Raw genomic sequence first — 23122 nt, 5'->3', positions numbered from 1 at the left:
GGCCAGGGGTGGGTTCACAAACGATGGTCACCATCGGTATTAACAATAATGGATAGCATTGACAGGGTACAATAATAAACATGGGAACCATTGATGATTTTATCCATCAATTGCTACCCCTGCTTCCCTATACACGTGGTTGTGGGCCAATCAGAGCTAATCTCCGTCCCCCTGTTCCTTAAAGGAATTTGTTTCTTTATCATCGATGGGGGGAACGAGGCATGTGGTTCTCCCCCATCGATGATAAAGTATCGATTGAGATATCAATGGAAATCCGAACCTATTGGTCAGTTATGTGCTAGAAAATGGATGGTAGCGATCGGTGTACCATCGATGATCGTCCATTTCGCGATATATCGCTATCGATGGTCATTTGCAATATCGCCATCGATGGCGACCACACCGATGGCCATCCCTAGCTCATCGTCATTGTGCATACACCATCCTCCTTCGTACTATCTATAAAGGTAAGCCACGCCCACACGCCGGGGTGATTGACGTCACGTTCTTCGGTCAGCGAATCGTGCGTTTGCGCAATCCGTCACCCCAGCAACAGGTCCTGCCTGATTGGTTGGCAACCGCTGGTTCGAGACCCCTCGCTCCAATGACAGTCGTCAGTCCACTGTGGGGCTGCGCGGCTATTGGTCGGTGCCGGGAAGGGGCGGGGAATGTGTGGTATAGCGGGATGTGACAGGAGGAGGATGATGCTGTAGTCGGGGTCCGGGGACAGGCAGCCGCTGCTCATCTTTATCATACACCGACCATGGACATCGTCAGGTCGCTCGGGCACCCGGAGGAGATCTACAACCTGCTCAGGTTCAAGATGGGCGGCTGCCGGGCTGTCATGCCCAAGGCGGAGCGGGTAAGGTCACACAGTAGCCTGGGCTGGCAGCGGGGACCCGGATGTCACATGTATGCTGCTGCTGCTGTCGTGTACTGTCCTAGAGGCGCTAATCCCTCTGTCTGCTACGTCTACCATGTACTGTCCCAGTATCTGCTACTCACCTGTCCTAGGGGTGCTCATCCCAGTATCTGCTACTCACCTGTCCTAGGGGTGCTCATCCCAGTATCTGCTACTCACCTGTCCTAGGGGTGCTCATCCCAGTATCTGATACCTGTCCTAGAGGTGCTCATCCCAGTATCTGCTACTCACCTGTCCTAGGGCTGCTCATCCCAGTATCTGATACCTGTCCTAGAGGTGGTCCCCCCAGTATCTGCTACCTGTCCTAGGGGTGCTCATCCCAGTAATTGCTACTCACCTGTCCTAGAGGTGCTCATCCCAGTATCTGATTCCTGTCCTAGAGGTGGTCCTCCATGTATCTGCTACTCACCTGTCCTAGAGGTGCTCATCCCAGTATCTGATACCTGTCCTAGAGGTGCTCATCCCAGTATGTGCTACTCACTTGTCCAAGAGGTGCTCATCCCAGTATCTGCTACCTGTCCTAGGAGTGCTCATCCCAGTATCTGCTACTCACCTGTCCTAGGGGTGCTCATCCCAGTATCTGCTACCTGTCCTAGAGGTGCTCATCCCAGTATCTGCTACCTGTCCTACAGGTGGTCCTCCATGTATCTGCTACCTGTCCTAGGGGTGCTTATCCCTGTATCTGCTACTCACCTGTCCTAGGGGTGCTCATACCAGTATCTGCTACTCACCTGTCCTAGAGGTGTTTATCCCAGTATCTGCTACCTGTCCTAGAGGTGCTCATCCCAGTATCTGCTACCTGTCCTAGAGGTGGTCCTCCATGTATCTGCTACCTGTCCTAGGGCTGCTCATCCCAGTATCTGTTACTCACTGTCCTAGAGGTGCTCATCCCAGTATGTGCTACCTGTCCTAGAGGTGGTCCTCCATGTATCTGCTACCTGTCCTAGGGCTGCTCATCCCAGTATCTGTTACTCACCTGTCCTAGAGGTGCTCATCCCAGTATGTGCTACCTGTCCTAGAGGTGGTCCTCCATGTATCTGCTACCTGTCCTAGGGCTGCTCATCCCAGTATCTGTTACTCACCTGTCCTAGAGGTGCTCATCCCAGTATGTGCTACCTGTCCTAGAGGTGCTCATCCCAGTATCTGCTACTCACCTGTCCTAGGGGTGCTCATCCCAGTATCTGATACCTGTCCTAGAGGTGGTCCTCCATGTATCTGCTACCTGTCCTAGGGGTGCTCATCCCAGTATCTGTTACTCACCCGTCCTTGAGATGCTCAGACCAGTATGTGCTACCTGTCCTAGAGGTGGTCCCCCCCAGTATCTGCTACCTGTCCTAGAGGTGGTCCCCCCCAGTATCTGCTACTCATCTGTCCTACAGGTGCTCAGATCAGTATGTGCTGCCTGTCCTAGAGGTGGTCCTCCATGTATCTGCTACCTGTCCTAGAGGTGCTCATCCCAGTATCTGCTACCTGTCCTAGAGGTGCTCCTCCATGTATCTGCTACCTGTCCTAGAGGTGCTCATCCCTGTATCTTCTACTCACCTGTCTGTCCTAGAGGTCATGTCAGTATCTTCTACTCACCTGTCTGTCCTAGGGGTGGCCCCAGTATCTGCTTCTCACTTGTCCTAGAGGTGGTCAGCCCAGTATATCCACTAGTTGCTTGTCCTAGTGGTGCTGCTGTTGTCTAGGTCATCACCATATCTGCTTCTCCCCTGTCAGTCTTAGGGGTGATCCCAGTGTCTGCTACACACTGTCATATAGATCATCCCAGTATCTGCTACTCACCTGTCTGTCCTAGAGGTCATCCTACCTAGTGTCTGCTACAAGCCTGCTCCTCGGTCCCATGCAGGAACCGGTATCGTGCTACTGTTCTGTCCTCCTAATTCTGTTAGTCACCTGTCATATTCTCATTTATTTACACCACATCACAAACGCTCTATACAGCTCGACACTGTGGATAAAATATTGCACAGGTGAACAAATAAAATACAGTAAGTACACACTTACATTATTAGATCCTAGAACTTTTACCATCTGTCCTAATACACCGCTCGCCTGTCCCACAGCTTGCCCATGCATCCTGCTACTCACCTGTCCTCCAGCTAGCCTCAACTTGCCTGTCCCACAGCACGCACCAGCCTCCCTCAGCTTGCCTGTCCCACAATGTGCCTCAGCCTCCCTCTGCTTGCCTGTCCCACAAATGGCCCCCAGCCTCCCTCTGCTTGCCTGTCCCACAGCTGGCCCCCAGGCTCCCTCAGCTTGCCTGTCCCACAGCTGGCCCCCAGGCTCCCTCAGCTTGCCTGTCCCACAGCTGGCCCCCAGGCTCCCTCAGCTTGCCTGTCCCACAGCTGGCCCCCAGGCTCCCTCAGCTTGCCTGTCCCACAGCTGGCCCCCAGGCTCCCTCAGCTTGCCTGTCCCACAGCTGGCCCCCAGGCTCCCTCAGCTTGCCTGTCCCACAGCTGGCCCCCAGGCTCCCTCAGCTTGCCTGTCCCACAGCTGGCCCCCAGGCTCCCTCAGCTTCCCTGTCCCACAGCTGGCCCCCAGGCTCCCTCCGCTTGCCTGTCCCACAGCTGGCCCCCAGGCTCCCTCCGCTTGCCTGTCCCACAGCTGGCCCCCAGGCTCCCTCCGCTTGCCTGTCCCACAGCTGGCCCCCAGGCTCCCTCCGCTTGCCTGTCCCACAGCTGGCCCCCAGGCTCCCTCCGCTTGCCTGTCCCACAGCTGGCCCCCAGGCTCCCTCCGCTTGCCTGTCCCACAGCTGGCCCCCAGGCTCCCTCCGCTTGCCTGTCCCACAGCTGGCCCCCAGGCTCCCTCCGCTTGCCTGTCCCACAGCTCACCCCGAGGCTCCCTCCGCTTGCCTGTCCCACAGCTCGCCCCCAGCCTCCTTCAGCTTGCCTGTCCCACAGCTCGCCCCCAGCCTTCCTGTCCCACAGCTCGCCCCAGCCTCCCTCCACTTGCCTGTCCCACAGCTCACCCCCAGCCTTCCTGTCCCACAGCTCGCCCCAGCCTCCCTCCACTTGCCTGTCCTACAGCTCGCCCCCAGCCTCCAGACTGTCCTGCAGTTTGCCACAGTATCCCACTACTTGCCTGTCCTACAACCTGCTTAGATAACCAGCCATAGAGCTTGGCCCAGTATCCCACTACTTGCTTGCCCCTGTCTCCTGCCACCCACCTGCCCTACAGCTCCTCCCGCCACTGGCCTGCCCTACGGCTGGCCCCAGCATCCTGCCACTCACTAGTCTTACAGCTTTCTTCAATGGCTTGCCCTAGAGCTTGTCCCAGGATCCTGCTACTTGTCTGCTCTACAAATTGCACCAGTGTCCCACCATTCGCCAGTCCTACAGCTTTCTTCAATATTTAGCCTTAGAGCTTGCCCCGGTATCCCGCTACTTGCTTGCCCCTGTATCCCGCTACTTGCCTGTCCCTCCGCTTGCTCCGGTATCCCGCTACTTGCCTGTCCCGCTTCTTGCCCCGGTATCCCGCTACTTGCCTGTCCCGCCGCTTGCCCCGGTATCCCGCTACTTGCCTGTCCCTCCGCTTGCCCCGGTATCCCGCTACTTGCCTGTCCTGCAGCTTGCCCCGGTATCCCGCTACTTGCCTGTCCCTTCGTTTGCCCCGGTATCCCGCTACTTGCCTGTCCTGCCGCTTGCCCCGGTATCCCGCTACTTGCCTGTCCTGCCGCTTGCCCCGGTATCCCGCTACTTGCCTGTCCTGCCGCTTGCCCCGGTATCCCGCTACTTGCCTGTCCTGCCGCTTGCCCCGGTATCCCGCTACTTGCCTGTCCTGCCGCTTGCCCCGGTATCCCGCTACTTGCCTGTCCCGCTGCTTGCCCCAGTATCCCGCTACTTGCCTGTCCCGCCGCTTGCCCCGGTATCCCGCTACTTGCCTGTCCCGCTGCTTGCCCCAGTATCCCGCTACTTGCCTGTCCCGCCGCTTGCCCCGGTATCCCGTTACTTGCCTGTCCTGCAGCTTGCCCCAGCTTGCTGCACCTCAGTAGTTAGAGAGAGATCCACATGCATCCGTCTCGGTCCGTATAGTCACTGGTGAGAGCAGCCCTGAGCACCTAACCTAGATTAGTTGGGTAACACAGAGGCAGCTGACATTACAGCATTCTCCGCTTTCTGACCTCTGTCAGATCCTATTAAGTCACTAAGCTGGCTCAATAAACACAAGGCGGCGATCTACCGTAATGACAATAAGGACACTGTCCTATACCTGTATGTGGCTACACAGACCAGCAGTATGCACCCCCATAGTCCTCAATGTGATTATACGGAGCCGTCCAATCTGTTTCTATCTAATGTACACCACTGTAGACCCCATTGTACGCTATATATATATCTATATATATATCTATCTATATATATATATATATATATATATATATATATATATATATATATCCCAAACACTGGCATATGTTGGCAACAAGTGAAACTACATTGCTTTCTCTCTCACACATGCACAAACACAGAGGCAATCACAAGGAAGCAGACTAGCTTTCGAAGCTTTTGCTTTGAGCGGGTTTACTAGTCTTTTAGTAAATAAGCATAACTACAACAGATGTTGCTCTAATTTCCCTTTAATCAGGACCGTGTATGAATTACGGGTTCTGAGGCTGGGTCAACAAAAGGTCAACATAAGCATTGTGTTGACACAAGCATTAGGTCAATAATCAAAGGCTCAACATGAGTTTTTCACCTTATTTTTATTTTTTGTCCCGAATGTCGACATGGACCCCATGTCTGTGCTTGCCGGGCCTTGCTGCGCTCGGCACACTGTGCTATTCTCCCTCCACGCCCTAGTGGATGGTAGGACATGAAATACAAAAAAAAAAGAGAAAAACCCACGTCCATCCATGTCCCTGTAAGGCGTTGTCTCCCCTAATAGAAGCTTCCTCAGGATCTGTTGTATTTCCATATACTCCTATGATCAGCCTTGTTGTCATACTCTGTTTTCCTATTTACTAAGTCTATAAGAAAACCTGCACTGTCCCATGTTGTAGCCCAGCTGTTCTGCAGGTCCTCACATGTACAGAGAGCCTGGATGCGTAGTAAGCAGCTGCTTTCCAGCTACAGCTCTGAGGACGAATGGAATGTCAGCTGCGACTTCACTGTAATTTATAGATATCTAATGCACCATACATTGTCCTGTGTAATCTGCACCGGTAACATTAAATGACACTGAATCTGCCACACGCGTTGCTGCATATGGTGTCTCCTTAGCTGTCCCTAAAAACACTGCTTTTATATTCATCAGCATCGCCCCATACACCCCCCCCCCCCTCCCAGCTCTATACACCCCAGTACCTATACCCTGATGCACTTTTGCAAGTCCCTGTGCCAGCAGAATCTAACCATACATGTGTGACCAATCATCTTCCCTGTCATTTTACTTAACCCTTTGCGTGCCAAGTGTATTTGTCAAACATAGGTGTGAGAATTGGCAAGCAAACATGTTTATTTGTCATAATGACCTGTAATGTTCCCTTATATAGGAAATATAATCTTTCTTTACACAACATTTTTTATTTTAATTTATATAACAAATGTGAGCGGCGCTGGCATATTTGACACATCGCTCACAGATGTTGGCACTCAAAGATTTAAGAATAGTTTTTTTTTTTTTTGTTTTTTTTTTAATCCAAATGCAATTAATTATACTGTATAACGGTAGTGTTATAATACCACCAGCTTGCATGACATGGACCCAGTTGGTTGGGAGCCTGAAACACTAGCTACTCCCCCTATATTGTGTAAATAACACTTGTGGTGCATGTTTGTGTTGTCTGTGTATATCCGCCCGATAACACCTGTGATTAGCTGACAGCACTCTGGGGGGAGGGTTGGGACCTGGAATTCCTGCATTCTGTTTGAGCCCAGCCTACAAGTCTGTGGCATGCCAGGTTTTCTGTATAGCCCATGAGAAAACATGTTGCATAATTAATCTGAACTGCACAGGATCAGTGGTTTATATGCACACTGGTATAAAGGGCTGGTCAGGCAGTCGGCTTAATGACCTGTCTCTTTAAAGCCAGGATGTGTGCAGAACAAAGCAGGCTGTGTGCAGAGTGTAAACAGTTAATATCTGCAGATCTCCCGGCCCTGCCCACCAAGCCATGAAAACAAGTGGGAGGGGCAGCAGAGTGGGTGCGCTGCTTGTGTTGTAGGGGACTCTGGGGCAGTGTACTGTAACACCAGGTCCATGGGCTCCTGGCGTCCGCTCCGGCTGTACTTTAGCTGTGTCCTGGGGCACTGCTCATAATCCCGGGAGCCGTCAGCAGGGGAGAAAGTGTTCTCCCAAGTTTGGCCCATGGCCAGTGTAAACTGTAAGGTTGCTGTGGCTCTGTTCAAGAGGACACTGTGCCTGGGCCCTGCTCAGAAACCCAGCGGTCAGCGGTCCCTGCTGACTGTGAGCAGGCTGCAGGAGAGGGGGCTGAAGGAAGGCCGCACGGTGCAGAAATGCTTTGCTCCCCAAAACCTGTCTGCCTGCAGATTTCATCCTGTCTCTCTGCCCCGACAGGATTCCATGAGCGACAGCTTGCAGACTTGCTACAAGTACCTGAACGAGACCAGCCGCAGCTTTGCAGCCGTGATCCAAGCCCTGGACGGGGAACTGCGGTAGGTAGCCATGTGCTAAGGGTTTCCTGCGGGGAGGTGCGGAACTAGCCCAATGGGTCAGAAACGTGTTCTTATTTGGGTTATTGAAGCGCTGTGTTGTGTATTATACCCTGCTGCTTATCCACTAACTCTGTGCAAGCATGTAGCATCGTGTTCTTCCCGAAATCTGGCCAAGGTCATACAACGATCAACCTTTGCCCAAATTGATAAAGTACAGTTAGGATTCGCACCAATAATAACACACACACACACCCCTCCCTACCCCATGAAGTATGTATGGCAGCTGTGTTGTAACACATCTCTGTACGGTGAAGGGAAACGGATGCAGCAACAGAAGAAAAATCCCATGTGAGGTTTGTCAGTCCACGCTATCGCTGCTCTCTGGCCCTAATTCTGGTTGACTCTCAGCTTACCATGCCCCAAAGCGACTGACCCAGTGAAGCGCCATGCCAACTGTGCAGGTGGTCGAAGGCGCCAGTACGAAAGCCTTGCACATATGACATTATGCTCAGGGTAGAACCAGCGAACACGCCAAATGGATTACAATCTGCCCCTTTATACGGTTGGCTGTGAAATTCGCCAACTCCTTGGGTATTTGTACTGTAACACAACCCACACAATTAATAACACTGTCAGTGTTAAAGCTTGGCATCGCAACACACATTTGTCTGCCAGCTTCTGTGTTAACCCCATACACACTAGGTGATATTATTTACAATATCACTTACAAGGGGGCGTGATATTGTTTACAGTATCTCCTAGTGTATACACTCCATGCGCTTCCGCAGATAAACTGCATTAGCTGGTGTGGATAGATTGTCTCCTGTGTCTCTCCATCCCTATCCCTCAATGTTCTCTGAATACCACCCTGCCCTGTGTCTCTCCAGCCCTATCCCTCTATGTTCTCTACAGCCTGAATACCACCCTGCCCTGTGTCTCTTCATCCCTATCCCTCAATGTTCTCTGAATACCACCCTGCGATGGGTCTCTCCAGCCCTATCCCTCAATGTTCTCTAAATACCACCCTGCCCTGGGTCTCTCCAGCCCTATCCCTCAATGTTCTCTAAATACCACCCTGCCCTGGGTCTCTCCAGCCCTATCCCTCAATGTTCTCTAAATACCACCCTGCCCTGGGTCTCTCCAGCCCTATCCCTCAATGTTCTCTGAATACCACCCTGCCCTGGGTCTCTCCAGCCCTATCCCTCAATGTTCGCTGACTACCGCCCTGCCCTGTGTCTCTCCAGCCCTATCCCTCAATGTTCGCTGAATACCGCCCTGCCCTGGGTCTCTCCAGCCCTATCCCTCAATGTTCGCTGAATACTGCCCTGCCCTGGGTCTCTCCAGCCCCCAGCCCTATCCCTCAATGTTTGCTGAATACCGCCCTGCCCTGGGTCTCTCCAGCCCTATCCCTCAATGTTCTCTGAATACCACCCTGCCCTGGGTCTCTCCAGCCCTATCCCTCAATGTTCGCTGACTACCACCCTGCTCTGGGTCTCTCCAGCCCTATCCCTCAATGTTCTCTGACTACCACCCTGCCATGTGTCTCTCCAGCCCTATCCCTCAATGTTCTCTGAATACCACCCTGCTGCCCTGTGTCTCTCCAGCCCTATCCCTCAATGTTCTCTGCATACCACCCTGCCCTGTGTCTCTCCAGCATTATACAACCCAGCTATACTGCGCACTGTATTGGTAACAGGGGTTTATATACTAGGATATCCCTGTTCTAAAACAGAAATGGCCGAGATTGTCTGTCTGACAAGGAAACTACAGTGCTAATCGGACAACCCCTAGCTGGGGCGGTGGATGGGACGTGGACATACAGGGCCTGATTTATGGTGCTGTTCTGTGCATGGCCGATTATACGCATGCGCAGGGGACAGAAATCATTTGATTCGTCGACCATCGAATGATTTCTCTCCCGTTCGGTCGCATGCGAGTTTGTGTGTTCTCGGACACATCCCCTCGCATGTTATCGAGGCGATGCGGGCATTCGCTTACCTGGCAAGCGGCGTTTCAGTGCCCGGTAAGCAGCAAATTTTGCTGCTTAAGGAGCCGACCTGAATCGCCCCCATGATCTTCCTATTCCAGGCTGTTTTCCTGGTCTGCACGCAGCAGGATGCTGTCCTTTCTCAGGCGTGTTGGTTTAGGCGCTCAGCCAGGGATTTGGAAACCTTCCTGTAGTAGGCGAAGGACGTTATGTACTTACTGTAGCAGGAGTCAAATCTTGTCAGAGGCGCGTGCTCAAGACCATAGTGATGTGTGATGAGACGCACGTGCGTCCGTGCACCAAAATCATAGACATTACACAGGACGATCGCACTTGGGACATAACTGAATCATGTACCTGACTCTCTCTTGCCATCAGTGTACTCTCTGCGCCCATAAGTTACTGTCTAGTAGTGGGTCAGTGCTCGCTGGTGGGCGGAGCCGGTGCAATCATCTTACAATGGAAATGCCAGACAGCGTGTAATTACTCAATCACTGTTCTAGATACAAAAGTAGGGCTGTCGCACAGGGTTTTATTGGATAACCACCCAATTAGGAATACTATTGGGGTTGTGCCACCTACTGCCCAAGCTGGTAACTATTTTGTGGAGTGGAGAAGGTAGTGGGAAGGTGCGCAATCTGATATAAAGTCTCATTACAAAGTAAAACATAACTTTTTAATAGATATTTTTAAGAGGTTATTTTCTGCTCCAGTCCTGGGATTCCTCTAATCTGCTCTAGAACCAGGCTGGAAGTGATCCTTGCTGATGTCAGAGATCCGCCCAATAAATGCATGGGTACGCCTACGTTTTCCCAAACACACCCCGAAAACAGCCTGCTTACCCTGACTTTGTGTCGGTCACACTTCTCTGCGACCTCGATGTATATGGATCATTTTTGCTATTTGGCCCCGTGCATGCGCAATTCGAACTCTGCACATGCGTTCAATCATCACTCGATTTGCGCATTCTCTGATAGTGCTCCATGAATTAGGCCCTAAAAACAGAAAAAAAGGTTGACGTATTAAAAATACAGAATAAAGCAAAGCGTTAAGAAAGATATGTAAACGATAAGATTTGTCTTAAGATTTCCCTTGAGTTAAAGATTTTGTACAATGAGTACACTTTTGACAAATATTTATTTTAGGATTAATCTTAAGATTTCCCTTTTTTTTTTTTTGCCCCAGCACCCCACCACTACGCCGATCACCTGGGATCCTGAACATTGGTGTGTCCAAACTCACCTGAGCGCCTGAATACCAGAGCACCCCAACTCCCAAATACCCAACTGCCTGTTCGCCCCAGAACACCTTAGCGCCCATGCACACCAAATTCCCGACTGACTGAACACCCAGGTCCCACAGATCTCTAGCTGCATCTCCTGATCTTCCCTGCAGCAGGGATATAGACCCACGGGAGTGCACATCTGATAGCGATCGTTCCCAATTGCGAATGATTTGCAGTAAAATCGGCCCAAAAATCACAGTAGTGTGTGGGCACCTTAAAAATTAGGTGTGAGCCGGGGGCCATAGTGAATCTTTCACACTTCATATCATAGGTAATGAATTTTATATTCATAAAGATCCAAATATAATATGTTGCAACATTTAACTGCCCAGTAATCGTCACATTATGTGACTATAACAACAGCTGAAGCTAAATATATCATTGTCTTCCATTAAATACACAATGGATATTCCACTAGATTATGTGACTTCCATATTACATTTACACAGATGACTATCAACTGATACAACATTCTATTTATTACAAATATATGAATGACCTAACCTGTTCCTCTCTATGGTAAGGGGATGAAGGAAACTGAAATGAAAATTATTGAGAAATCTGTTCATCCCCCCCCCCCCACCTTAAGCGTATTATACGATATTGGATGTCACCACAGAACTACCATCACATTGCCTACAATGCACCATGAAACGTATCACAGATTTATTCACTATGGCCCCCAGCTCACAATTGTAATTGTTCCTTTGTTTATTTATTCTAGATTTCCCATGTTTAGTGTTTTTATGGGAAAATAACCTCTTAAGAATACATATTAAGTGTTTTATTTTCCAGTGTTACTTTACATCATGGACAAGAGCATGGCAACTACAGTTTAATGACACAAAATGCTAAGTCATGCACTTGGGTCTCACAAATCCAAAGACTGAGTAGTATAGTATAAATGGCATTATAATAGAAACTACTGCGGAAGAGAGGGATCTAGGTGTCACTATTTCAGGGGACTTAAAGGCAGGTAGGCAATGTAACAAAGCAATGAAGAAGGCAAGTCAGATGCTTGGTTGCATAGGGAGAGGTATCAGCAGTAGAAAGAAAGAAGTAATAATGCCACTGTATAGGTCACTGGTGCGGCCTCATCTAGATACTGTGTCCAGTTCTGTATAGGTCACTGGTGCGGCCTCATCTAGATACTGTGCCCAGTTCTGTATAGGTTATTGGTATGGCCTCATCTAGAATACTGTGTCCAGTTCTGTATAGGTCACTGGTGCTGCCTCCTCTAGATACTGTGCCCAGTTCTGTATAGGTCACTGGTGCGGCCTCACCTAGATACTGTGGGGGGGGGGGACTGCTGGAACCTGTGTCCTCTTCTTCTGGTATCTGGATGTTGGGGTATCTAGGTTTCCTCTTTCTGACACAAAGGGCAGTATTCAATGAGCATTTTGGCGATGTGAAGCGAATCCTGTTTAGGATTCGCTGCACATTCGCCACCGCTCGCTACGTTCCGGAGCCTCGCCGGCTCCAGTATTCAACGAGTCAGGGGCTCGCTGCCCCTGACCGGCGAATTTTAACTCATGCGGCGATGCCACAGGGAGCCTGAGGACGGTGGCAGGCAGGGAGATGGTCTCCCTGCCTGCCCCAGAACGTTTGTTGGGGGGGAGTTGGGCTCCCCGGGTGCCAGGCAGCACAGGCTGCCCCCCGGGGGTGCCAGCAGGGGACCGGGTATATTCACTACACCCGATCATGCATATGTAATGATCGGGTGCAGTGAATATATGAATATCTAATGAGCGGCTCATGAATAAAAATAGCATGCCCCTCCTCAGAATAAAATTCCTGATATTATTTTTTTTTTTTTTTTACACCAAATGTAAAAAACAAAACACTTTATTTTAAAAGTTCACATTCCACTTCACCATAAAAAGATAGCGATTGCTACTCGGTGAATCATGGCAAAAAAAACCTTGAAATCTATTCGCCATCTGGTCATTGAATAGGGTGATTCACCATTTTAGTCAAAAATTCGCCTTACAGCACAAAATCGCCATAAAAACATGGCGAATCAGCCTCATTGAATACCGCCCAAAGACTGTGATCAGTAGTGAGTACTGAGATGACTCTGTGTGTATGGTTTCGCAGGCATGCCGTCTGTATCTTCTACCTGGTCCTGCGAGCTCTGGATACTGTGGAGGACGACATGACGATCAGCCTGGAGACGAAGATCCCCATGTTACATAACTTTCACACCTTCCTGTACCAGGCAGACTGGAGGTTCACTGAGAGCAAGGAGAAGGACCGGCAGGTGCTGGAGGACTTCCCTACGGTATGTAGGGGACTGGATAGTGTACCTACTATATATATCTTGTGGTCTTTTATATTCAGATAGGCACGACCCTGCTCCCAGTGGCTGCTCAGGTCATCTTATTTAAATACATTGGGATGTTTCATGTGTATTGTCTAAAGCAGGGCTCGACCAATCCCAGGGGCCAGGTCGCCATGGCGACCAGATTTTGCTTGCTAGTGACCAGATTTGCAGGGAGGTAGGAAGCTCCTGCTTGTGGCTGGGCAGGTGGGGCATTGTGGTAACGGCACCAGCCGGGCAGAGCGGTGGACAATCCACCTGGCTGTATCAGAGCTGGTCCATGGCTATTTCAAAACTCGAGGCAGCTCGCAAGCCAATCGGAGCTTACGGTTCAGCAGCAGCAATGGTAGCTCCTGATTGGATGTCGGACCGCGAGCTCTGATTGGCTTTGTGACCCGCCTCAAGTTTTGAAATAGCCACAGACCTGCTCTGATACAGCCCGGTGGGTCGTCCACCAATCTTTCTGGCTGTTGCTATGGTAACGGCGGGGAGGAAGGGAAGATAAGGAGGGGTAATCCCCGTGACCTCGAGCAAGAAACCCAAAGCAACGGACATGTGGGTAAGCCGCACTTATATATCTGGCTCCTACACTTTCATCCTGGCTCCTAGATTTAAAAAAATAATAATTTGTCAAGCCCTGGTCTACAGTATGGCCAACGGTTACACAATAGAAGTGTATGGCCTAGAAAGCTTGAAGTCCCTCAGGGATTGGGTGGATGATGTGTCCAAGCCAGAGCTGTGTACTGTGGTCTCACCATCGGCTGTTCCTGCCTCTCTCCAGTCTTCTCCTAACTGCTAATGTCTCATTTCTCACTGGCTGTAGATCTCGCTGGAGTTCCGGAACCTGGCGGTGGTCTACCAGCAAGTTATAGCTGACATCTGCCACAAGATGGGAATGGGCATGGCGGAGTTCTTGGAGAAGCAAGTGGAATCTCTACTGGAGTGGGATAAGGTAAGACCAGGTTTTCTCTAACCGTCCTTCAGTAGTCGCTGGAACCATCTACTTTTCTGTATGGTCAACTTATCTAATAAAGCAGACTAGGGCTCTCAAGCAGCTGTGGTACTACAAGGCACAGCATGCCCTGCGATGCAAAACTTTGGTTTGTGCCTGTGGGTAGTATTTTCCGTCTGCTAAGCCAGTGGCTGGTGGAGAGTTCCCGTAGCCCAATAGCACTGGAGAGCTGCATGGTACCTAAGCTTGTTGTACAGGAACTACTGATGGTCCTCACTGTTAATACCTGGATTATTCTGTTTTTGGTTGCTCAGTACTGCCACTATGTGGCCGGTTTGGTGGGGATCGGTCTGTCCCGTCTGTTTTCCGCCTCGGAGCTGGAAGATGCCATCGTTGGCGAGGATACGAGGCTCTCCAACTCTATGGGTCTCTTCCTGCAGAAAACCAACATTATCCGTGACTACCTGGAGGACCAGCTGGAAGGCCGAGAGTTCTGGCCTAAGGAGGTGAGTATTCCCTGTGCTCAGTAGTAGCAGCGTGGCACAGGCTTGGTGGCCAGTAAGGAAGCCACGCGTTATGTATGGAAGTGATGCTGTTGTTGAATAAGCCCTGAAACCTCTATAATGTCTGCAGAAATATATTCCGTAGTTCAGAATGTCTGCAGAAACTGCTGTGCGGATAATAGCAGCTCATTGGCTGATACAATATTCATGAGAGTGCAGCCGATCCAGTCTCTAGGCACGTTGTGATGTCACGAATTCCTAGTGTGGAGTTGGTGCCGGATGCCAGCAGGTTGTGACTCGGTGATATTGAATGTAGAGTTTACCGCTAGTAATGAGGCAGTAATACCTTTATATAACTATTTATTGGCTTCATTATGAGTAAGCTACAATTCCATCACTCTCTGTACATCAGGTATGGAGCAAATACGGCAAGAAGCTGTCCGACTTGGCCAAGCCCGAGAACATTGTGCCAGCAGTGCATTGTCTGAACGAGCTGATTACCAACGCTCTGCATCACGTTCCTGATGTTCTGCTTTACTTGTCCCGGCTACGGAACCAGAGCGTGTTCAACTTCTGCGCTATCCCTCAGGTGAGTGCATTAGATAACACCGGTCTGATTGGGCGTGTGGCCTGTGTGAGTGTGTGTCTCCCCAGGCAAGGCGGTGTGCGGGGCTCCCTAGATCACATGTGCTGCACGTAGGATGTCAGATCGGAGCCCCTAGATCACATGTGCTGCACGTAGGATCTGTCAGATCGGAGCCCCTAGATCACATGTGCTGCATGTAGGATCTGTCAGATCGGAGCCCCTAGATCCCATGTGCTGCATGTAGGATGTCAGATCGGAGCCCCTAGATCACATGTGCTGCATGTAGGATCTGTCAGATCGGAGCCCCTAGATCACATGTGCTGCATGTAGGATCTGTCAGATCGGAGCCCCTAGATCCCATGTGCTGCATGTAGGATCTGTCAGATCGGAGCCCCTAGATCCCATGTGCTGCATGTAGGATCTGTCAGATCGGAGCCCCTAGATCCCATGTGCTGCATGTAGGATCTGTCAGATCGGAGCCCCTAGATCCCATGTGCTGCATGTAGGATCTGTCAGATCGGAGCCCCTAGATCCCATGTGCTGCACGTAGGATGTCAGATCGGAGCCCCTAGATCCCATGTGCTGCACGTAGGATCTGTCAGATCGGAGCCCCTAGATCCCATGTGCTGCATGTAGGATGTCAGATCGGAGCCCCTAGATCCCATGTGCTGCATGTAGGATGTCAGATCGGAGCCCCTAGATCCCATGTGCTGCACGTAGGATGTCAGATCGGAGCCCCTAGATCCCATGTGCTGCACGTAAGATGTCAGATCGGAGCCCCTAGATCCCATGTGCTGCACGTAGGATGTCAGATCGGAGCCCCTAGATCACATGTGCTGCATGTAGGATGTCAGATCGGAGCCCCTAGATCACATGTGCTGCATGTAGGATGTCAGATCGGAGCCCCTAGATCCCATGTGCTGCACGTAGGATGTCAGATCGGAGCCCCTAGATCCCATGTGCTGCATGTAGGATCTGTCAGATCGGAGCCCCTAGATCCCATGTGCTGCACGTAGGATCTGTCAGATCGGAGCCCCTAGATCCCATGTGCTGCACGTAGGATCTGTCAGATCGGAGCCCCTAGATCCCATGTGCTGCACGTAGGATCTGTCAGATCGGAGCCCCTAGATCCCATGTGCTGCATGTAGGATGTCAGATCGGAGCCCCTAGATCCCATGTGCTGCATGTAGGATGTCAGATCGGAGCCCCTAGATCCCATGTGCTGCACGTAGGATCTGTCAGATCGGAGCCCCTAGATCCCATGTGCTGCATGTAGGATGTCAGATCGGAGCCCCTAGATCCCATGTGCTGCACGTAGGATCTGTCAGATCGGAGCCCCTAGATCCCATGTGCTGCACGTAGGATCTGTCAGATCGGAGCCCCTAGATCCCATGTGCTGCACGTAGGATCTGTCAGATCGGAGCCCCTAGATCCCATGTGCTGCACGTAGGATCTGTCAGATCGGAGCCCCTAGATCCCATGTGCTGCACGTAGGATCTGTCAGATCGGAGCCCCTAGATCCCATGTGCTGCACGTAGGATCTGTCAGATCGGAGCCCCTAGATCCCATGTGCTGCACGTAGGATCTGTCAGATCGGAGCCCCTAGATCCCATGTGCTGCATGTAGGATGTCAGATCGGAGCCCCTAGATCCCATGTGCTGCACGTAGGATGTCAGATCGGAGCCCCTAGATCCCATGTGCTGCACGTAGGATCTGTCAGATCGGAGCCCCTAGATCCCATGTGCTGCACGTAGGATCTGTCAGATCGGAGCCCCTAGATCCCATGTGCTGCACGTAGGATCTGTCAGATCGGAGCCCCTAGATCCCATGTGCTGCACGTAGGATCTGTCAGATCGGAGCCCCTAGATCCCATGTGCTGCACGTAGGATCTGTCAGATCGGAGCCCCTAGATCCCATGTGCTGCACGTAGGATCTGTCAGATCGGAGCCCCTAGATCCCATGTGCTGCACGTAAGATGTCAGATCGGAGCCCCTAGATCCCATGTGCTGCATGTAGGATGTCAGATCGGAGCCCCTAGATCCCATGTGCTGCATGTAGGATGTCAGATCGGAGCCCCTAGATCACATGTGCTGCATGTAGGATGTCAGATCGGAGCCCCTAGATCCCATGTGCTGCACGTAGGATGTCAGATCGGAGCCCCTAGATCCCATGTGCTGCACGTAGGATCTGTCAGATCGGAGCCCCTAGATCCCATGTGCTGCACGTAGGATCTGTCAGATCGGAGCCCCTAGATCCCATGTGCTGCATGTAGGATGTCAGATCGGAGCCCCTAGATCCCATGTGCTGCACGTAGGATGTCAGATCGGAGCCCCTAGATCCCATGTGCTGCACGTAAGATGTCAGATCGGAGCCCCTAGATCCCATGTGCTGCATGTAGGATGTCAGATCGGAGCCCCTAGATCCCATGTGCTGCATGTAGGATGTCAGATCGGAGCCCCTAGATCCCATGTGCTGCATGTAGGATGTCAGATCGGAGCCCCTAGATCACATGTGCTGCACGTAGGATGTCAGATCGGAGCCCCTAGATCCCATGTGCTGCACGTAGGATCTGTCAGATCGGAGCCCCTAGATCACGTGACGTAGGATCTGTCAGATCGGAGCCCCTAGATCACGTGACGTAGGATCTGTCAGATCGGAGCCCCTAGATCACGTGACGTAGGATCTGTCAGATCGGACAGCCTCCGGCAGCACTTGCTGGGATACCATGCAATCTATCACATGCAGAAGGAATGTATGCCTGGGAAGTCCCCTCTGAGAAGTCTCACAAGTGTATGGGGGCCTTTAATGCTGTGTACACATCACTGTTAATCTGAGCACTGCGGTTATTTTAGAAGAAACTGTATTTTTTTTCTATGCACAACGGACGTTTATTGTACGGATTTCGCGGAGCTCAAATTATTGTTCTGCCGCTGGTCTGATCCTCTCATAGCATCATCCTGTATGTCGCGTAGGTAAAGCTGTATCCAGTTTCAGAGAGAGAGAGATAAAGTACCAGCCAATCAGTTTGTAATTGCCTGTGCTTGAGAAAATGACAGGAGCTTATTGGTTGGTACTTGTATTATTCACGTTGTGATCCATCTATCTCCTAATATCATCCTCTGCTTAGATCTGTCTCCTACCATCCTCGTAATAATGGTTTCTCTGTCCAGGTTATGGCCATCGCTACGCTGGCTGCCTGCTACAACAACACGCAGGTGTTCAAGGGAGTGGTGAAGATCCGCAAGGGCCAGGCGGTGACGCTGATGATAGACGCCACCAATATCCAGGCTGTGAGAGCCATCATGTACCAGTATATTGAAGAGGTACGGTCTGTTACTTACATGGCGGTTGTCCGCCTAGCGGAGATCTCAGGTGCTGCCAATTGCAACCAATCAGATGATTCCTCTCATTTTCTAAACTTTCCTATAGAAATCCTTGTTAGATTGTGGTGGTTACTTCTGCACCATTACCTGTGGGCCTGTTCTGCTAAATGGGATACAAGCATCAGGTTCACATGAGACCAATTACTAAAGACTGAAGCTGAAACGATGGATCGAGAAAAACCAAACATTCTATAACAGCATGACAAATGTAAACCCCCCCCCCAGATAAAGGGCCTTTATTACAGATAAAGGGCCTCATTCAGTTTCGTGAGCAAAGCAAAAAAAAGCACACAACTGGGCAAAACCATGCTGCGATGCAGATGGGGCAGATGTAACGTGCAGAGTGTTAGATTTGGGTGAGTTATATATTTTTTTTTTCTGTGCAGGGTAAATCCTGGCTGCGTTATTCTTACACTGCAGCTTAGATTTCAGTTTCAACACACCCCACCCAAATCTAACTCTCTCTGCACATGTTACATCTGCCCCACCTGCAGTGCACATGGTTTTGCCCAGTTGTGTGCTTTTTTTTTTTTTTTTTTTTTGCTTTGCTAACAAAACTGAATTGGACCCAAAAACCAATAAAGCATCATCCACAATCCTTAGGTCTAGATCCACCGGGGGGAAAGTTTCTAAGATGGGAGTTGTATTTCACATGGGATGTTGCTACGGGCAACCAATCAGATACTATCTATTACCTTCTAGAAGGTGCTAAGTTGATAAGTAGATTCTGACCCAATGGAGTTAGCCAATCTCTGAATGACCATTGTCTTTTTCTTTCCGGTGTTTGGGAGTGACTGTCTGATTTCTATATGTTCCCATACATTACCAGATAGATTGGAGAGATAAACCTTGTACCCAGCCTTGGCTCGTGTTCTGTGCACTGTTACCGTTTCTCCCCCATGTATGAATGTGCCGGAGTGCGGTCAGTGACAGGGGTGCTTTGTGCCCCTTTCTATATTGGCACAGCAATGTAACCGATAGCTCGCCAATATGTGGGGGCAAACGCCCAGTAGCGCTGCCCGCTCGGACAGCTGCAGATGATGCCGCTCCTATACCCACAGCAGGGACAGAGCTATACCTGGCTGTGCAGGAGATCATGTCCAGCTGGAGATGTACATATGCTGGTCACTAAGCTTTGTACTGTTGTTAGCCAGAAACTGGATAGAATGCAATAGGTTTTAGCCTTTAGCTGTGAGTCTTTGTGTCCAGAAGTTATTCCTATGTCTTAATCATATATTTGTCCTCTTCCTTCAGATCTACCAGAAAATCCCCCTGACAGACCCCTCCTCCGGGCGGACACAGAACATTGCTTCCACCGTCAGGAAGCTGAGTCTGTCCAATGGCCCCCTGGTCTCCCGGCACAGTTTCTCCCCCATTTACCTGTCATGCGCCATGCTGTTGGCAGCTCTAAGCTGGCAGTACTTGAGCACGGTCCAGGCCTCCGAAGAGGTGCACACGGCCCAGTGAGCTGGGACAAGTCACCTGCATCCGTACAGCCCTGTTCCAGGGGATTCTGGGTAAGGACCTTTCCCGAGGACACATCAGCCAGCATCATAGCACATTTACCAGGACCTGCTGGGCTATACCTGGCTACTCATCTCCATGAGATCTCCTCTTCGTTATGTAAACTAGATCGTTTCTAAGACTTTTTGGTTTAACCGTTTATTAGACGTATTAGTAACAGGACCACAGCAGCCCGGTCTCGGACCTCAGGCCCGGTGGCTCGTCCTAACAACTGATATGTTTTTGGATTGTAGAAGATCTAACACTTTGGACAATGCCGGTTGTATAAGCAGCAAGATGAACTTAGAAAATGGACCTTTTTATATGGTTCTGTGATATGTGAGGCCAACAAGCTAAAAATAGAATGGACATAATCTGTCTATGTTGAGACTTGTAGTTCCACAGCCCTGTAATCCGCTGTACGAAAATCTATTTTTTCGGTCTTCTGACGTGGCCAGAAGGCCGCTCATTGTACCAGGTCAGGTCACGTACGATTTCAGTGACCATACATTCAAGTAGAATTTCGCCTTGGCTTAAATGAGTTTGACCTTTACATGTTTTCCTGCAGCGCGTTCCAGCTACACTGGATTATCCTGGTCTTTTTCTTCATATACTAATGTATGATAGCGCTCTGGTCTCACTGTGATCGCAGGATATTGCAGGAAAGACGTAGACCAAACTGCGTCTGTATATGGGAAGGCTTGTATAAGGCGGTAATGAGTTGGCCGGGGGAGGAGGGGAGAACCCCTGCAAGGTGTTCTGTGTATAACGTATCATTACGGATTATTTGTTACTGGACGGTTTCTTTAAAATGTACAAAAAAAAACCTGGAAGGTGATTTGTAAGTAAAAGTCTGAAATCTCCATTCTCGTCCACTTGCTAAACCGTTGTGTTCTGCCTTCATCAAGAAGGTGGGGGGGGGTCTGGTAGCCAGTGGCGTCCACTCTCTCCCCCCATCTCATTGCAGCAATAGAAATACCCGTACTGTACTTTTCTAGGCGTCGGGAATGGTCTGTATTGTGACATTGTTATACAATGTGTTAATTTTTATTAAATAAAATTATTAAATTGATTTGGATTATTGTTTCCTATGAATGCATACGCTACCACATAAATATGCTTAACCCTTTGACTGTCAACATCGCTGTGAGATGCGCAAAATATTGGCTAAAAATCCCAGCGTCGCTCACATTTATTATATTAATTCAAATCAAAATGTTGTGTAAAGGAAGATGATATTTCCTATAGAAGGTAACATTACAGGCCATTATGGTGGATACGAATGCTTGCTTGGCCATTTTTACACCAATTTTGATAAATGTACTTGGCACTCAAAGGGTTAACTAACCAAAGCCGTGATGTGGATATAACTGGAACTGGCCATCGATGTTTCCCCTCTTCCCTTTTACTGTATCTACGTGCTGAGTGTTCTACAGAAGAATTTGTTTGGGGAAGGATATAAAGGGGTTATTCTGAACGCGCCCGGACAGACTGAAATCGCGCCACGTGCAAGTCTGCGAGTCGCTTGTAATAATCCTGCTGCAAATCCATAAGCAACTCGCCAGCGAATGATATTCCCAGTCTGTGCGGAACCAAGAACCTACAGTGACAGGATCAGGCTGATCGGGGGGCGGAGCACACCCTCCCTGAAAACTCTTCGGAACGCCTGCTTTTTTCCTGACACTCCCAGAAACCATCTTGGTGACACCCACAACCATGGCTTCCTGTCAGTCAACTTGTGACCGAGGCTAGCGCAGTTGTTCAATAATGGGCCACCTTGTGAATCTCTGCGGCAGCTATCGAGTCTGAATTGGGCCCAAAGTAAGGGAAGATCATGCTCATTATGGGCCTAAGTCACACACTAGCCACACGCAATGCTGATGTTGCTATAGGCAACCAATCAGATTCGATCTATTATCTTCTAGAACAGGGGTGTGCAATTATTTTGGCCAGGGGGGCCACTTAACAATTCTAGTAAATATTCACGGGCCGCACACAAAATTCATATTACGCCACACAGTATGAGCTCAAGTTCTATATATAGAAAAACAGGTCTTACTTGTTTTGTAGGGGAGCAGCCAGCCCATAGCACAGAGACTCTCTCTGTCTCTCCTCCAAGCAGCCTCCATTCACACAGCACATGCTGCCCGGGATCCCACCTCCTGCAGCCCTGCACAGCCTGTGGCTCAGCCAATCACTGAGCCACCAGCATCTACCTACCACACTACAGGATTGCTCGGCTGCCCTGCACTGCTGTGCGGCACTAACGTCTCAGCTGTCACTCAGTTGAGTTAGGGAAGCGGGGAGCTGGGTTTTGCGGCGCCGCTGAAGAAATCCTGCCCGGCTGCCCCCGTGTGGAGTGCAAAACGTCCTCAGCGGCACCGCAGGACAGTCAAGATTGGGTTTGCCCACCCCTGTTCTAGAAGGTGCTTAATAATTAAGAAGTAGAATATGATTGGTTGCTATGGGCAACATCCCATCTTTAGTGCAACTCCCATTTTAGTAAATTTACCTGAGAGTCCAGCGATGGTACCAGAGCCGCATTGCATGGGTAGGCGGCCATCATGCCTTGCAAAGCCTGTTGCCGAAGGCTGAGCCCTTTTTGTCCATGAGAAGTTGCCATCACTTGAGTTAAGTGGGTTCTTGGTATTTGTCACCCTGGGGACAATTCAATTGTGCCACACACCCAGGGCCATCTTAATATCAACCCGGGCCCCTGGGCAAAACTATCCACTGCGCCCCCCCCCCAGTGCGATGCCAGGACATATAGAGATGAGAGCAGGCAGCAGGGGAGAGTGTTCCCTTGTGACTAACGCGCACTCCTGCACGCGTGCACCCACTCCCCCCACCGGCAGACAGGTCATACAACCTCCTGACTGCTCACGAGCACATCCCGCACTCAGAAAGCCATCCGTTCCTGGGTAGGTTACCCCCCGCGCCTGCCGCCAGCTGACCACACATCCTGCCTGCATTCCCCGGGTGCCAACTGTCTCTGCATGGCCCGCACACACTGCAGGGTGGGGGGGGGGGGGATATGCAACTGTCAGCTCTAGACTGCACAATC

General features: G+C 50.5%; 1 protein-coding gene across 2 annotated transcripts; it reads left to right on the top strand.

Annotated features, from left to right (window-relative positions):
* The first annotated feature begins 691 nt into the window (after positions 1 to 691).
* FDFT1 (farnesyl-diphosphate farnesyltransferase 1) lies at positions 692 to 21130 on the top strand. 2 transcript variants are annotated; one of them, XM_083178764.1, is made up of 8 exons: positions 692 to 862; positions 7442 to 7539; positions 12909 to 13092; positions 13955 to 14083; positions 14398 to 14589; positions 14999 to 15175; positions 18343 to 18495; positions 19810 to 21130. In XM_083178764.1, exons 1-8 carry the CDS (start codon positions 764 to 766, stop codon positions 20020 to 20022), a joined length of 1245 nt encoding a protein of 414 aa, XP_083034890.1. In that variant the 5' UTR covers positions 692 to 763; the 3' UTR covers positions 20023 to 21130. The 2 variants fall into 2 exon arrangements, with proteins under 2 accessions (XP_083034890.1, XP_083034889.1); XM_083178763.1 differs by lacking the exon at positions 692 to 862 and having other exon boundaries at positions 7065 to 7539.
* Positions 21131 to 23122: the final 1992 nt, after the last annotated feature.

This window comes from Crinia signifera, chromosome 3 (genome assembly GCF_055691185.1).
Source record: "Crinia signifera chromosome 3, ASM5569118v1, whole genome shotgun sequence".
Classification (NCBI taxonomy): Eukaryota; Metazoa; Chordata; class Amphibia; order Anura; family Myobatrachidae; genus Crinia; species Crinia signifera.
This window is presented reverse-complemented; position numbering and strand designations above follow the sequence as displayed.